Raw genomic sequence first — 14861 nt, forward strand, 5'->3', positions numbered from 1 at the left:
ATTGAAGCAAAAACAAATGTACATTCCCTTTAACCATAAAGACAAAATCGATATTTTGTTTTACCTTACTCTTCACTAGCAGCTCTTTTAAACATCAATATACTATCTATTATTAATAGGTATTATGTGTAATCAAGCATTTCATAACAATAAAGCTACAGTCCAGTCCATCATTTTCACCTTTCCAAAAAGTAACTGACGAAATTACTGTTGAAAAGCATACTTGGTTTATTAAAGGGAATATACAACATTTGCAAACATCGAAAAATAAAACTACCAAGTTTTTACGAAATACCTTACTAGGATGTTGGTAAATGACAGTCACAAGCATTCTGTAAAATTACGGCACCTGGTGTGAAGTCATTTTCAAGAAAATGGTATTTTTGTATACATTTCCAACGGTGATCGGCCGACCACCGTTGGAAAAACCTAACTATTGTTCAACTACTGCTCCATATTTACCATTTGTTTCAGTTCAAATTGTGTTTGCTATTGGTTACATGTTCATGAATGGGTGCAGGCCAGCTAGACTGGTTCCCTTACCTTACAATTTTCCGGCATCTATAAATTGATCCATTTCATCTTTAGTGGAGTCAGGGAACCAGACTACTTGAACATTTTTGTTTTTCTTGGTTTTTTCGAGCATTTTCGGACACAAAACTTCAAACGTCTGTGTAACAATATTTTGATCTATTATACTAACCCCTCAACTAGTTCATTTCTGAAAATTACAGTGAAAGCCAATGATGTACATTCCCTTTAAGATAGTAATGGGACTAAACTCCTTGTGAAATAAGTCTTTCTGGCAAGCTGTCGTTTTGAAGAAAAAAATGAAAGAAGGCTGTTTCCAACGATGCGTCCGAAGGCGCATTCTTGGAAATTTCCGTTAGTAGGTGTTTTTTATTCATCGAAGCGAGCATTGACACGATGAACATGCGCACGCAGTAGCTTTAATTCGTCAGTTAAGCGTGCGACATCGCGTAGCTGCAATCGGCTGAATGAAAACGTGTCCCGGACACTGAATTCGGGCGCAATGCAAAACATGACTTGGCAACTTTTGATTTGAAATCGAGATCCTAGAATACTGGATCTTAGAATATACACTAGCACTGAGCTGAAACTTCATCAGGTTAGTTGTTCAGCACCCTCCTTTAGAGTTTGAGCACTTTACCTTTTAACATTTAATCTTGTGGGGGCAGACCGAGTACAAGCTTCGGCCTGTTATCTGACCTTCCAATGTCATTATTCTAAGTCCTGTTTTTGTTTTTTTTCCTGAAATTTAATGACTTTATAATAAAGATGTGCATCGCAACCAGGTACCCGAGTACCCGATCACTGATGTCAGGAACTGGTTCCAGATTATTGGATCAGGTACCCGTAACTAACCAACTTTACAAATTACTCAGTAACTTCTCAGACAAGAAAAAAGCAATGTTTTGAATGCATCTGTGGGTACTTCTCTAAATGAAAACCAAGCTACATGGAAAACCAAGACAGATTTCATGCTTATGTGCATTTTAATGCGCAACAGGTGCTCATGAAAGTTGCACACCGTATTAAAGCTATAAAGCCCTTCAGACAAATTCTGGGAATTCAATTTTGGGGTTGGGTTTGCTTTGCGGGTACCTGGGTACCCGTATTTTACTTCAATAGGGTGCCCGGTTCCCGTACTACCACTATTAAAGGGAATAACAGTGTGAGGAGCCGGTCTTCACTGCGTGATAATGACCGGGTGTGGGGGTGACCGCTGTTAATGGACCGAGACGAGCCGGTCTTCACTGCGTGATAATGACCGGGTGTGGGGGTGACCGCTGTTATTCGTCTCGGTCCATTAACAGCGGTCACCCCCACACCCGGTCATTATCACGCAATGAAGACCGGATCCTCACACTGTTATTCCCATTAATAAATACCTTTATAACGAAATAAACAGTTAAAATGCTCCAATTTTGTGACTTTTTTTCCGGCGATATTTCCAGACTTTTTTGTGTTCATGTTCATGGGCCATATTTTAGCTTAACAGCTATAATGACGTAAACTCAACAGAAACTGCTGCCGTAGTGAAACAAATTACAACAATGTTTTCATATCTTTACCTGATGGAGGAAGCTGAAATCTCGTTTACACATTCCTTGTGTCCGGAATTACAAAGATGCTTGGTTTAGGAAAGGTAAATATGTCGGTGGGTGAAGTGTTTCAAAGAAAATAAATCGTAGATCTATGCTTTCGTCGTAAACATCCTCAGTATATACTGCACTGCTGTACGATGTCGTTTCAAAACTTCCTTTACGTGCGCGCACGCACGCATCCCTAGCAACTGTGTTGCGTACGCGTGCGTCAGTCTCATGCGATGGGGGTTGAGCGCATGTGCAGTGCTCTATTGTTACAAGCTACCGCGGGACTGTTACTATATTTTGACCAATCATTGGCTTGCATGGGGCTGAACGGGGCTGGATCAATGCTGGTTCACGGGCCATTTATTCGCTTGATCTTTGAAGCCGGTCCATTATCACCATTAATGACCGGCCACGTGATCGAGTCTCGACCAATCAGAGACCATCAACTCTCCAAGGTATTTATTAATACTTTTTAATATATGAAAATAAACTTGAAACCAGAAACATAAAAACAATAAATCTGGGTTGGGTTTTTGACTCACCAGAAGTCCACTGCTGCCAATCCATTAGATTGGAGGGATAGTTAGAATTATTCAAGCCCTGTACCACCCATGAGTAGCGCACACCATTGCAGAATTCACTGCATGAGGCCGTCAATCGGACGCTGCCTGTGGGGTTGACGATCTGGGCACCATTGCCAGGAGTGAAGATGGTACCACGACCAATACTACCCACAAAATGGAGACAAAAGTTACATTCTTATATAAAATGCAAATTGTTTTTCATTTTGCTCCACTTCTGCCTAAACTATTGGGAGAATAGCTATACATTGATGTTATCAATTGATTTGTCTCAATCTCAAATTGACTCGACAGATTTGTACCATGCAGTCAAGTTCACAAGAAATCAAGTCAATCAGCAAAATCCAAGTTTCGCGTGAGCAATTAATTGCGGGCCAGAATTTTGGGTAAACAAACCCATGTGATGCTGAAAGCTGGCCGTCTATTGGACTAGGATTGCACGACGGTTGTCTTTATAAAAAAAAATGCACTGTTGATGTGAGTGGGTACATGCTCGAGCAAAATTGGGCTTATACACACAGATAAAAACATCAATAAGAGGTCTCAGCCAGCGAGTTATTAAAGGCATGTAGAAACATTGGTAAACACGCAGAAATTGGGCCTACTAACAATGGGGGAGCTCTACAGGAAATCTACATGTAGTTTGTAATTACTACGGACTCATGAATATGTACATCACTGACTGGTACCCCGCAATCCCCGTCCGTGCGTACCTTATGGCAGCTTGCGGTGGGTCGCCCTCTTTTAGTTCCAGTATCAGGCTGAAGTTGCCGCTCCTGATGTCCTTCTTAATGATGACTAAGAGCTCGTAGCGTACCCCCGTCTCCATCAAGGAGGTATTCCAGCTTAGAGTTGGCAAACTTGAGTTCAGGCGGCCAGGTCCTGCGACGAATACAATAGGCCAATTCTATTAGGCTCCACCCACCAGGGTTGTTTGAAACAAATCATTAGATTTAAATCAAGATTGAAATCACTTGAGAAAAAAAAATAAAAAATGTTTTTCTGCACTCAAGAATCCCTGTCTGGGTTAGGGTTAAATGCATCTGACAAACTTTCCGAGGTAGTTTCCCGGTATTCTAGCAGAAAAATTCCAAGTTTCTCAAAGATCTTGAGAGGCTCCGCGGAGCAGCAAATCACAGTTCTTGTGCCATCTTGGTCTTACCAGTGCCAAAACAGCCTCCATCATTTGCCTCATCTGTGCCATTGCCAGGATCTTCCCTCATTTCAGGAATATCAATGTAGATATCCTTGGAGGGATACTTCTCGCCAATTCGACGACAGAAATACAGGATTTTCTCAAAGCCCTGGAGGATACAGAGTAAAAAAAAAGTTGATCACTCTAATTTTGTTTCCGTATGTCATAAAATCTGTAAGGTTAAGTTGAGCTACAGTTTTTAAACTTGTCAGTTTTTAAACTTTTTTTAATGTCCTTTTCATTGTATGTCTTATTGGATTTTATTAAATAATGAAAGGTTTGTGGAAACACCATGTGCGAATAATTTCTCAACTAAGAGTATGGTTCTGAAAAGAACCAGAGGTATAAACTCGACGTTCCGGTCAGTATACTCTGACCGTCTTTAGGAGAGTGCCTTAACTCTAAGCAAGTAAGTGTGAAGTTGCATCCTGTGTGGATGCCAAGTAGCTGGGATCCTAGAGCAAGCTAGGTGTGCCCACTGAAGTGGAGCAGTAGGGTTGCAGTCTCAGTAGAGGGAGGACCTAGGGTATAGGAGACCCATCAGTCTGAAGGAGTGGGAGCCAGATGTCGTTGAGGTGAAACCCGATGTCTTGCGGAACTGTGTTGTGCTTGCGGATCTCGATGGCTTCCCGTATGCGTCTTCAATGCCAGAACTGGATCGGTGCGATGACTTCCGCTGCATCCCAATCAACTTTGTGGTCGTTGATGTGGGAATGTTTGACAATGGCCGATTTGTCAAAATACCCTCGCCGTCCATGTGCTGGATTTTATTATTTTTTCAATGCAAATTCCCGATAGACATTATTATGTTAGTGTAAAAACAAATATATAAGAAAACTGACCTGAACCTCTTCTTCATCAGGCACATCAGGATCTTTGGATACTTTCCCCGGGATAAGATCTAGCATACTTCCCCATCCTTTAACAGTAGACGTCATCTGACCGTCAATGAGCGCTACGACAAGCTGTGAGCGCTGTACATCGATGTAGTCATAACCGATGGAAGAAAACTCCAAGCCATCTGTCAGAGTTCTGTTCATGGTGACTTTGTAGCCTAGACGATACAGACCGATTTCCAGAGTAAAGGCTGGAATGAGCAGGGTGGATTCTTTCGTGGTGAGCTTCATCGTTGCTTCCAATTGGATACCAGTTTGCGGATCGAGTCGTTCTAGAAACCATTCCTTCGAGTTATCCGTGAACCAACAGTCAAGTTTGGTGATGCCTTGAAAGGCAAGGCGATCCTTGCGAACGACCACCCTAGGCAACCACCAGCCCGGTTTGCTGTCTTGTATGCTCACCGTCGGTAACCCACAGTACTTCTTAGCTTCCGATACTGGGATGAGGATAGTTGCGTTGTCGGTGGACAGTGTGTTCCAACCCATGGCTTGGACTTCATACGAGGTTTGCTCTGGGTACACATGCCGCAAACCGATTGGCGGTGTGAAATTGCCGCGACGGTTTGAATGGCCACCGCACGTTCCATAGGCTTCATTGGTAGTGCCGTCACCAAAATCCACGACCACACAGGAATTTGATCCCTCATCAGTCACGGTGATGTTCAAATATCTCGTCTCATTGACGCGGGATACACCCAGATCCAATATACGAACCCCACGGATTGGCTGTAACGTCTTGATAGTGGTTCTGATATTAATAGTAGGCGTGACAGGGTTACTGGCAGAAATAACAACATTAAATTCACCAACCTGAACACACAAAAGAAATAAAAATACAATGAATTCTAAAATATAAAAATTTTTAAGTTGGTTTTGCTGGCAGGCTTGTCCTGAACACTATTATAGCTTTTTATGAGTGAGGGTTTATAATCTTTGAATGGTGTTTACACAGCAGTGATCTAAAATCCAACCAAACGGTGAGATTATGGGAAAATAGAAGGGAAAAAACACAAAATAAATAAGATTAAAATACCCATTTTCTTCTGTTCTATTAAATTATAGATTAAACAAAATATTTGCGGTATAGCATCAGGTATTCAATATTGTTTAAAAATCCTGAAATTAGAACAAAAATTGTCACAAAATATCCTGAAAGCAGTAAAAAAAAATCCTAACAAATGTTACCCTAACAACCAACCTTTCCATCAAAATCCTGTCTTTTAGAGTTTTTTGTAGGATTGAGGAAGGTAGTGGGTTCAATGAATCTTTTAAGTAATGGGCACTTGATGTGCCACTTTGCTCTCGCCCATTGGAGGATTTTTTTGTGATTCCTGAACATTCTAAGCAAAACTGAACAGACAAATATCTTATATTTGGTATTTCCTGTCACCACTGTATACTCAGCTGGCGATAAAAATTAACAAGCTTACTCGGGTGCGACTCAAACACACGTTCTCCCGCTTGCAAGTGCAAACTTCTTGCCACTCGACAACCGAGCGTCGTAGCAGGGAAAACCTCACTATAAAAACCTTGCCCTCCCCAATACACAGGCACTGATTCCAAAATAATGTGCAATAAACTGTGCATACGACCAGCATGATGATCAAACCATGCGCATTTCTAGGCAACAGTGTGCATGTACCCTTTACACAGTACTGGAACGAAGTTTAGCCCAAATATTTTTTTTTAAACATCGTACGTCTAACCGTAAACAGTATTATAAACCAGAATGAACTCAATACTGGAATTTTGCCCTTCACGGATGTATTGTAGTTTATTTTGTTTATTATAAACATGTGTGATTGTGAGAAAAATCACTCGGGTTCGAGTCCCAAGAGATTTTTTTTTCTCACAATCGCTCGAGACAATACTGAGTATACAGTGTTTATAGCCAACAAAAAAATTGTTGGCGAAGGGCAAAACCAAATATTGAATTTACATCACCCTGGCGCAAATTCCATCTGATGAAATGAACTCACCGAGCGAAACAAATGATCAAACGGTGTCTCTTCATGTGAATAATTGCCCAATGATGATCCATCATCAAAATCCACCAGGTACTTCACTTCAGAACCTGGCACCAGAAAATACAAAGGAAGCATTTTAAGACTCAGATAAAGATTTCTTGAGTAACACTCCTGCTATTTAAACAGTCACAGACAGTCACAACTCACTGCCACTTCCCCTGCTATACTGTTAACAAAGGCTAGTCACCAGCAGTCAGATCATATGTCAAGCAAGCACTTTGTCTAGTCAAACTTGATCAAGAGCCCTAATCAATGTTTAATTATGTTTAATTATTATCCGGGTTGTTCATAGTGCAGATTTTTTGATTGAATTGTTAATAGTGTGGATTTATTGCTAGGCACGTACATATAGATACTGGATGCTGATACTGACCGTAGATATTGGATTGTAGATATTGAATTGGAAGTTTGAATCGGTCAGTTGTATTTGCTGTGAACAACGGAAAGTAGATTGCTAGATATTTTAAACAGTGAATTTACTTACCTGCTTTATATAATTCCATTGCATAAACTGAATTGATATTTTGAGGTGGTTTCATATGTACCTACATGTACATGTATAAGCTGACTATTAATACGATTTCATAACGAAGATTGCCCCTTGACATTTCTGAACGTACGATTTTGATGTTGTGTAAATTTGTCAAATAAATTTGTAAGAGTAATTTGTAAATATAAAGGATATAGTTCATTTCAATTATTGTGAGAGTCCCGGCAAATGTGACACTGTGTATGCCAAATTATCTTAAAATGTAAACGAGCTCTACTTGAAAGCCCAATTATCCATGCACTCACCTGATAAGAAGCTCATTTCGAAAACTACTGGCCTATCAAGAGGAAAGGTGTCTTCCAGTACGCCGTGGCCTTTAGTAGCGTAGGAGCTAGCCGATTGCGAGGGCTTGTATTGAGCAAAGCTTTTCACTCCCTGCAGGCGCTCATAAACTGAAACCTGATGGACACATCCAAATCAAATATTATACACACACAACAAACAATTGAAACAAAAATAAAGCTAAAAGGCATTTGTTCAGTTACAATCGCAGGGTGATCGGGCAGGCAACTATTTCATTGGACATTTCCCACTTCAGTTGTGATACTTTTTTATGTCAGAACAGACAAAGAATCATGACATTCAGCCCTTTACAGTGGTACCTGCTGTTTTAATTTGAAATAAATGCAGCCTTTTGAGTTAAATAAATTTCATTTTACTTTATTTTACATGCACACCTTACTTCCGGTTTATGACGTCATCAGTTAAAAATGTGCAAGCTGAATATTGATTTTAGTTCAGACAGGAAACACATTCAAAGAACTTCTGAAAATATTACAATGAATGTTAAGTGTTTATATTGATAACAACTAAATTCCGCTTTAATGACGTCACAGCATTAAAAAGCCCTAGGTAACATTGTAGTTGATTTATATTTGTGCTACGACATGGAGCAAATGATGGATTTAAATTACAAAAAAAACAAAAAAAAGATTTTTAAACTCTCCCTACAATAACTGCTTCCCAACAAAAGGGGGCAAGTCAAAGCCTTGTTAAAGTCAATAAACCATTTCCAACTTTCTTCATCAAAAGTAGGTTTTTAACGTTAACACTCAATATTGCCCTTTACGGACGTATAACCTCCAGAGTCAAAGTTGGAAAAAATCATTTGGGTGGGACTCGAACCCACGACCTCCTGCTTTCTAGTTCAGCCATTTTACCACTCGACCACCGAGCTTGCAGGAGCGGTTGGCTGCACGAATCCGATGTACATTTAGTAAGGAGTACCACAATTAAACTATTCATAAGTCGGTGAACAGCAAAACCTAACATCGTTTTACATCACCCTGACGCAAAATTCCATCTCATACAGTTTGTACACAAGTACAGTTTCATATGCTACAAATCTGTATGCGTCTGTACATCCACTGATCTTAATTTGTACAGAGAGCATGGATGTAGTCAAGTCCATCACAAGTCCATCACGTCCATCACAAGTCCATCACAAGTCCAGTCACAAGTCCATCACAAGTCCAGTCGTAACTAAATCACAAGTCCATCACAAGTCCATCACAAGTCCATCACAAGTCCAGTCACAAGTCCATCACAAGTCCATCACAAGTCCATCACAAGTCCATCACAAGTCCATCACAAGTCCAGTCGTAACTAAATCACAAGTCCATCACAAGTCCATCACAAGTCCATCACAAGTCCAGTCACAAGTCCATCACAAGTCCATCACAAGTCCATCACAAGTCCAGTCACAAGTCCATCACAAGTCCAGTCACAAGTCCAGTCACAAGTAACAGTGGATGAACAATAACAAAGGAATGCCTTTGTCAAAGCTCATTCGAATAGCTTGTGAGTTGAATTGGGACTGGAGAACTTGTGATGGACTTGCCTGAACTAGTGATGGACTCGAGCACATCCCTGACAGAGAGTTCAAGAGCTGTTTTTGCAGACCTGTTTTGTCCACTTACCTTAATTTCGTACGTCTCCTCACTGACCAAATTAAAGATAGTGACGCTGAGGGTGTAGAACCCATGATCGGTGAAATCAATGTCCTGACTAATCATCTGGTTATGTGCAGTCAATGTTGAGAGGTCAACGGTGACAGCTTGAGGACAGGTGATCAGGGTCAGGCATGTGATGGTAGCTTGAGGGTTGGTTGCCAAGGGATCAGCGGGGGGAGGATTAGTTACTGTTATGACCAGATCGGCAGCGGTGGCTGGGGAAGCAACCAATCAAATTTAAAGAAAATGCTGCATTTGAAAATTACATCACTATTCATTAGCATTTACTCCACTACAATGTAAGTCAAACAGAATGCTTCAGTGATTATTTCTCTTACTTTGTTATCAAAATGCTATCGAAATGTGCTCAATCCTCGACTTTAAAAATGCATGGGCATTGTACGAAAGCAAGTGCTCCCTCAAAAATACTCCAAACTTTGTTTAATGAATTAGTTTTTCAGAAATACGAGTAATTCTTATTTTCTTCCTCTGGGTATTAAATACATGTACCTACCATTTCCGTTGCCTTCCACGACCTGAGGACTTGCCATCGTGACCAGGAAGTGCTGAAGTTGAACGGGATTCTGGACTTGGATGGTAACGACTATGGTCTCATTGCTGATCAGATTACTGGCCACGATGTTGACCTCATAGGTACCGGCAGTAGTGTAGGAATGGGTCTGGTTGATTGGCACTGTTTGAACAAAAAGAGACAATTTACATTGTCTGCAGCCAAGAATTCAAAATTGTAAAAGAATAATTTGATTACTAAACATGGGCCGATCTATTTTCAGTCTTTGCGTTTTCAAAAGTGAATTAACTTTTCTATTACTAGAAAAATAGCAACTTAGAAAGGAAATCTATCTTTCGGGATAAAACTCAAAAACAGCATGGGGTCTGCATCGTCAAAAATGTAAATACCTGAGTCTAGGGTATAGAAATCATCCTGTTCTCCATCACCCCAGTCTAAGGTGTAGGAGATATGACTGCCGTTCATCACTGAGATTTCTAAGAAAACCTCCTCATGTGGCCGGACGCCTTCCTTGAAATCCTCACATTGTAATCCTAGAAATGCAAGAAATCAGAGATGCTTGTTAATCATAAGGAATATGGTATTGAAGATTTTCCTGTGCAATTAGTAGTTGCAATAAACTATGCATTAACCCTAACCCTCCACAGTATTTTGGCTAGAAACCCTGCCAAACGCAGCAGCATGCAACACTTGTCTAAGTGACAAGCCTGCACAGTGCAGCAAAATCCATCAGGTCAATAGTCTCAAGGCCAAACTACCTCAGAGTCTGTGGTCACCGCATGCAGCAGGATACAACTGAGGCATTGTTCAATGGGACTAGCTCTCATTGTTTCAGAACTGGCCGTTTATGCACTGGTGTTGATGGCTGAATGCATCAAAGTGCACCAGACTTTTCCACCTGATGCACTGTGCTGCGTCTGGCAGGGTTAGGGTAATAAGTTGCTCTCTCTCCCAAATGATGTTTTAATGAAGGTGTTTAAAAATAAGGTAGTGTCCTGACATTTTGCCGCTGTGGCTGGGTTCGAATACCAGCCAAGCCGACATGTGGAATATTGGATTCATTACATTTCAACTTCTTTCTGATGCTGTGGGATGCCCCAGAATATTTGCCATTTTTTGACTGACCTCCTACTTGTCCGATCTGAAAAAAAACTAAGCACTTTTTCCCTGTCATGCCTCTAAAATATTTCATCAGGCTTTCGAGCTAGGGCTGTGCATCAGAACCAGGTACCCGACCGCTGATGTCAGGAACTGGTTCCAGATTATGGAATCGGGTACCTGTAACCAACTTTGCAAATTACTTAGTGACTAGTCAGACAATAAAAAAAAAAGGGGTAAACTGTTTGCTTACCGATGATTGTAATTTGGGCCGATACATTTGCCCTGTCGACATCACCACCTGGGGTTATGGTGTTGGTCACTGTAGCCGCAACATCAAAATCTCCCATACTGTTCAATGTTAGCTGTGGTCGGCTGATTAGTGGTGCTACAACGATAGCCCTCACTAGGTGCCGGGCAGAATCCAGCTGGAAACTACTGACTGGCAAATCGCTACCGGTCGTGAGAGTCGTAGGATTAATTGTCGATTTGTATTCGAGGGGAACGGTGGTGTTCAGCTCTGGGTCTGTCTGTGTGGCAATGCTTGCCCCACCTGCTGAGAAGGCTACCCCAAGGACGTAGCCCACATCTAAGGTGAAGAGCTCGCACAGGGTGTCGCTGAAGTTGTACCGGAACAGTCCGGGGGACGAAACCTCCATAGGGAGAAGGTGGACAACCTCGTACCCAGGTCTCTGTGGGTCGATGGCGTCAGTGTCAAACCTGACAGGCTTGGCTGGGCAAGAGGTTGGTCCCCCTGACGCAGCCGAACACCCACCCTTCGCGATGCAGTACAGACGGGTCGTGGTGGCATTGCTGGTACAAGTATCCTGGGTGAGGGGGTTACTATGACGAGATGCGTCATAGTTACACTGAGAGTCTGATCGGCAGAGGTTATCAGTGGCACAGTAAACACCAGTTGGACATTTGGGTTTCAAAACCTGCACATGAACAAATGAACAAATGCTGTAATCATATCCACATTATGTAGCAGTCAATGTGTACACAGTTGAAGGGTACATGCATCAAGAACATTTTGAAGTGTTTTTGAAGAGTTTTTCTTTCTCATGTTTGTTTTTAGCAAAGGCTACCATTATCGTAAAGCTCCGGTGCCAGGAGAAACGCATCACATGCCACACTGGTTACATGTACTTTGCCCTGATTGTGCACAGACCCATGGCATATTTGCATGAGTTCTGTCAGTAACATGATTGAGAGTCCCCCGGAAAAAAATATGTCCTAGCACCAGCAGCCTGCCCCAATGTTGCATCCTCACGGCACTTTGTTTCATATCTCAATGAAGGTCAGTCATTGCAAAAATGTTAAAAAGAAATGAATCTAGCTTGGCCTGAGAAACATTTATAATTTTGCTAGGAAATACCATGGAGGAATACTTAGTCCGAAAATTTGGGACTCTCAATACTGTGTATGAGAGTCCCAAAACTTAAGGTATTGAAAACGTGCAAAACAAGAAAATAGACTGGCACCTAAAACAACCAGTCCAACACAGCTTCAGTACTGCATCAATCAACCATGCCAAAAGAATTTAGGAAACATGTGGCATGAAGCGGGAACTAGTCTCAATTTACTACACATCTCCATAGTCAAGCCACCAGACTATTGACACTGAATGAAGAGGTCAGTCTTTTCAAATAGTTGGACCATGGTTGGACATGTACCAGTCTAGTCTTTAGCCTCATGTTGAAATCACTTGATTTCCCTCTCATATGTGCAAAAAAATTGCAGAAAAGTCTCCTTTAACAATTGAATTCAGTCTGCAAACTTGGTTAAAGAAATACTGTAGACATTTTCTTTGCTCCAGTGGAATTTTTGGAGAAATATGCTGGCTAAACTGTGAGTAAAGTGGGCCTGATTTAGTTTTGCACGTTTCAGGGCACTCCAGAGCCCTGTCTGGGAAATACTTAGAAAATGCAAATGACTCTTCATATACTACACTGTATGGAGAGTGTATCAATTGTATAATAGACTTGTAGTTAGTCTGCAAAAATCCCTGGGCAAACAACACACCAACTTGAGAGATTTCAGGCAATGAGAAGAAATTACAGTTCTAGAGGTGGGAGGAAAAGCCCAGAAGAATATTCTGGGAAAAACTCACGGAATCGGAAAGTACCACTACGCCAACCTGACTTGTGCAAATAAGTGGCATAATTTGGCAAGTTTGGATTCTTTCCCAATTTTTTTTTCACTTTTGAGTCTTTATTATATAACTGAAGACAGCAATGCTCATTTCTGGCAAGACCATTATGGAAAGATTCTAATAGGCTATCTGGCCATCTAATTTCTCCTTAACTTAAGTTCGGGGACCTAGTAATCATCAGAAAGTGATTTGTCCTAAAAAGTCAAATTTAGCAAGGAAAATATTGAACATGTTGAAGTATTTATTGAGAAAAGACTTAGAAATGTTCAGACCATTCTCATAGGCCCTACACAGTTTGTGTAAAGGGTGACAAGTTATGGCCAGATCTAGACACATTCATTATCAATCGTCAGACCCGGGCCTAAACTAAATCATGATGAGAGGCCTAGGTCCCTATTAGCCTAATCCGCCTATGTTTAAGTATTTTGACGCACTCGCATTCAATTTGGGAGTAATTGCAGAATACCCCGCCACTCGGAAATACACCCCTAAAATCACTGGCTACGAGGTTGGAATTACTGGAAAAGAAACAATTCAAGTCCATTGCCAGCTACGCGGATACTGAGTGGGGGTCCATTATTTGAGAACGAAGCAACACAAAATGAATGGGCGTTGCTGAAAAAAACCAACTACCCTGTTGGCGGCTACGCGGTTACGAAGTGGGAGTGCAATGAAGCATGACGCATAGTATACAAGTAGCGCTGAGAATGTTTATTGAGGTCAATCAACCGTGACCTCGTAGCCGCTACGAGGTGGACATCAGGACATGGTGGATAGTAGCTCTACTGAGTGGAGCGTTGAATTACGGGTACCCCTCCATACAAACGCTCCACCGATTTGCCATACTTTGGTAGCACCATACACGGTCGTCATGACGGTATGCATTTTGTGCATGCCCTCGCGAGGACAAGGCCAAAAAAAACTGATAAAGAAAATACAAATGAGGAAGGCAGTAACCCTGGATAGATCCACACATTCATGACATTCCATATGACCCCTCAAATTGTTTCAAACAACCGGTCATTTTGAAAAAAGAACAAAATAGTCTGAACTTACCGCTCACAATTAAATGTGTCTGCCGAGTTGCACAGTCTATTTCACTGACATGACTGATGCATAATTCATTGCGCGCGTGTGTGACGTCACTATTGAAGAAAAACAAGTTGCGCTTACTCAATAGCTGTTTTATGTAGTCATATGTGCCCCGCGCCGTCTGACTGTGGGTTTTTGGTGCGGGGCACATATCAGTACATGAAACAGTCATTGATTAAGCGCGACTTGTTTTTCTTCAATAGTGACGTCACACACGCGCGCAATGAATTATGCATCAGTCATGTCAGTGAAATAGACTGTGCAACTCGGCAGACACATTTAATTGTGAGCGGTAAATTCAGACTATTTTGTTCTTTTTTCAAAATGACCGGTTGTTCGAAACAATTTGAGGGGTCATATGGAATGTCATGAATGTGTGGATCTATCCAGGGTTACTGTCTTCCTCATTTGTATTTTCTTTATCAGTTTTTTTTGGCCTTGTCCTCGCGAGGGCATGCACAAAATGCATACCGTCATGACAACCGTGTAATGGTGCTACCAAAGTATGGCAAATCGGTGGAGCGTTTGTATGGAGGGGTACCCGTAATTCAACGCTCCACTCAGTAGAGCTAGGTGGATAGATCGAGTGGCAGGGTATTCTGCAATTGTGCCTCAATTTGCGTTGGACAATGCGCGTGCATTGCAAGCGTTACCTGCGCCAATTAT

At 41.5% G+C, this 14861-nt stretch overlaps 1 protein-coding gene across 1 annotated transcript in view; it reads right to left on the reverse strand.

The window, feature by feature from the left end:
* The window catches only part of LOC119737627, a 55578-nt gene that overhangs the window by 29767 nt on the left and 10950 nt on the right, over positions 1-14861 (reverse strand). The window contains exons 7-16 of the mRNA XM_038212094.1: positions 11202-11886; positions 10240-10383; positions 9833-10012; positions 9286-9533; positions 7612-7765; positions 6769-6863; positions 4736-5599; positions 3861-4002; positions 3412-3580; positions 2660-2844 (exon numbers count right to left, since the gene is read on the reverse strand). Coding sequence (XP_038068022.1) covers positions 2660-2844; positions 3412-3580; positions 3861-4002; positions 4736-5599; positions 6769-6863; positions 7612-7765; positions 9286-9533; positions 9833-10012; positions 10240-10383; positions 11202-11886 — 2866 coding nt within the window. The remainder of the gene's footprint in view (positions 1-2659; positions 2845-3411; positions 3581-3860; positions 4003-4735; positions 5600-6768; positions 6864-7611; positions 7766-9285; positions 9534-9832; positions 10013-10239; positions 10384-11201; positions 11887-14861) is intronic.

This window comes from Patiria miniata, unplaced genomic scaffold (assembly GCF_015706575.1).
Source record: "Patiria miniata isolate m_02_andy unplaced genomic scaffold, ASM1570657v1 HiC_scaffold_3, whole genome shotgun sequence".
Taxonomy (NCBI): domain Eukaryota; kingdom Metazoa; phylum Echinodermata; class Asteroidea; order Valvatida; family Asterinidae; genus Patiria; species Patiria miniata.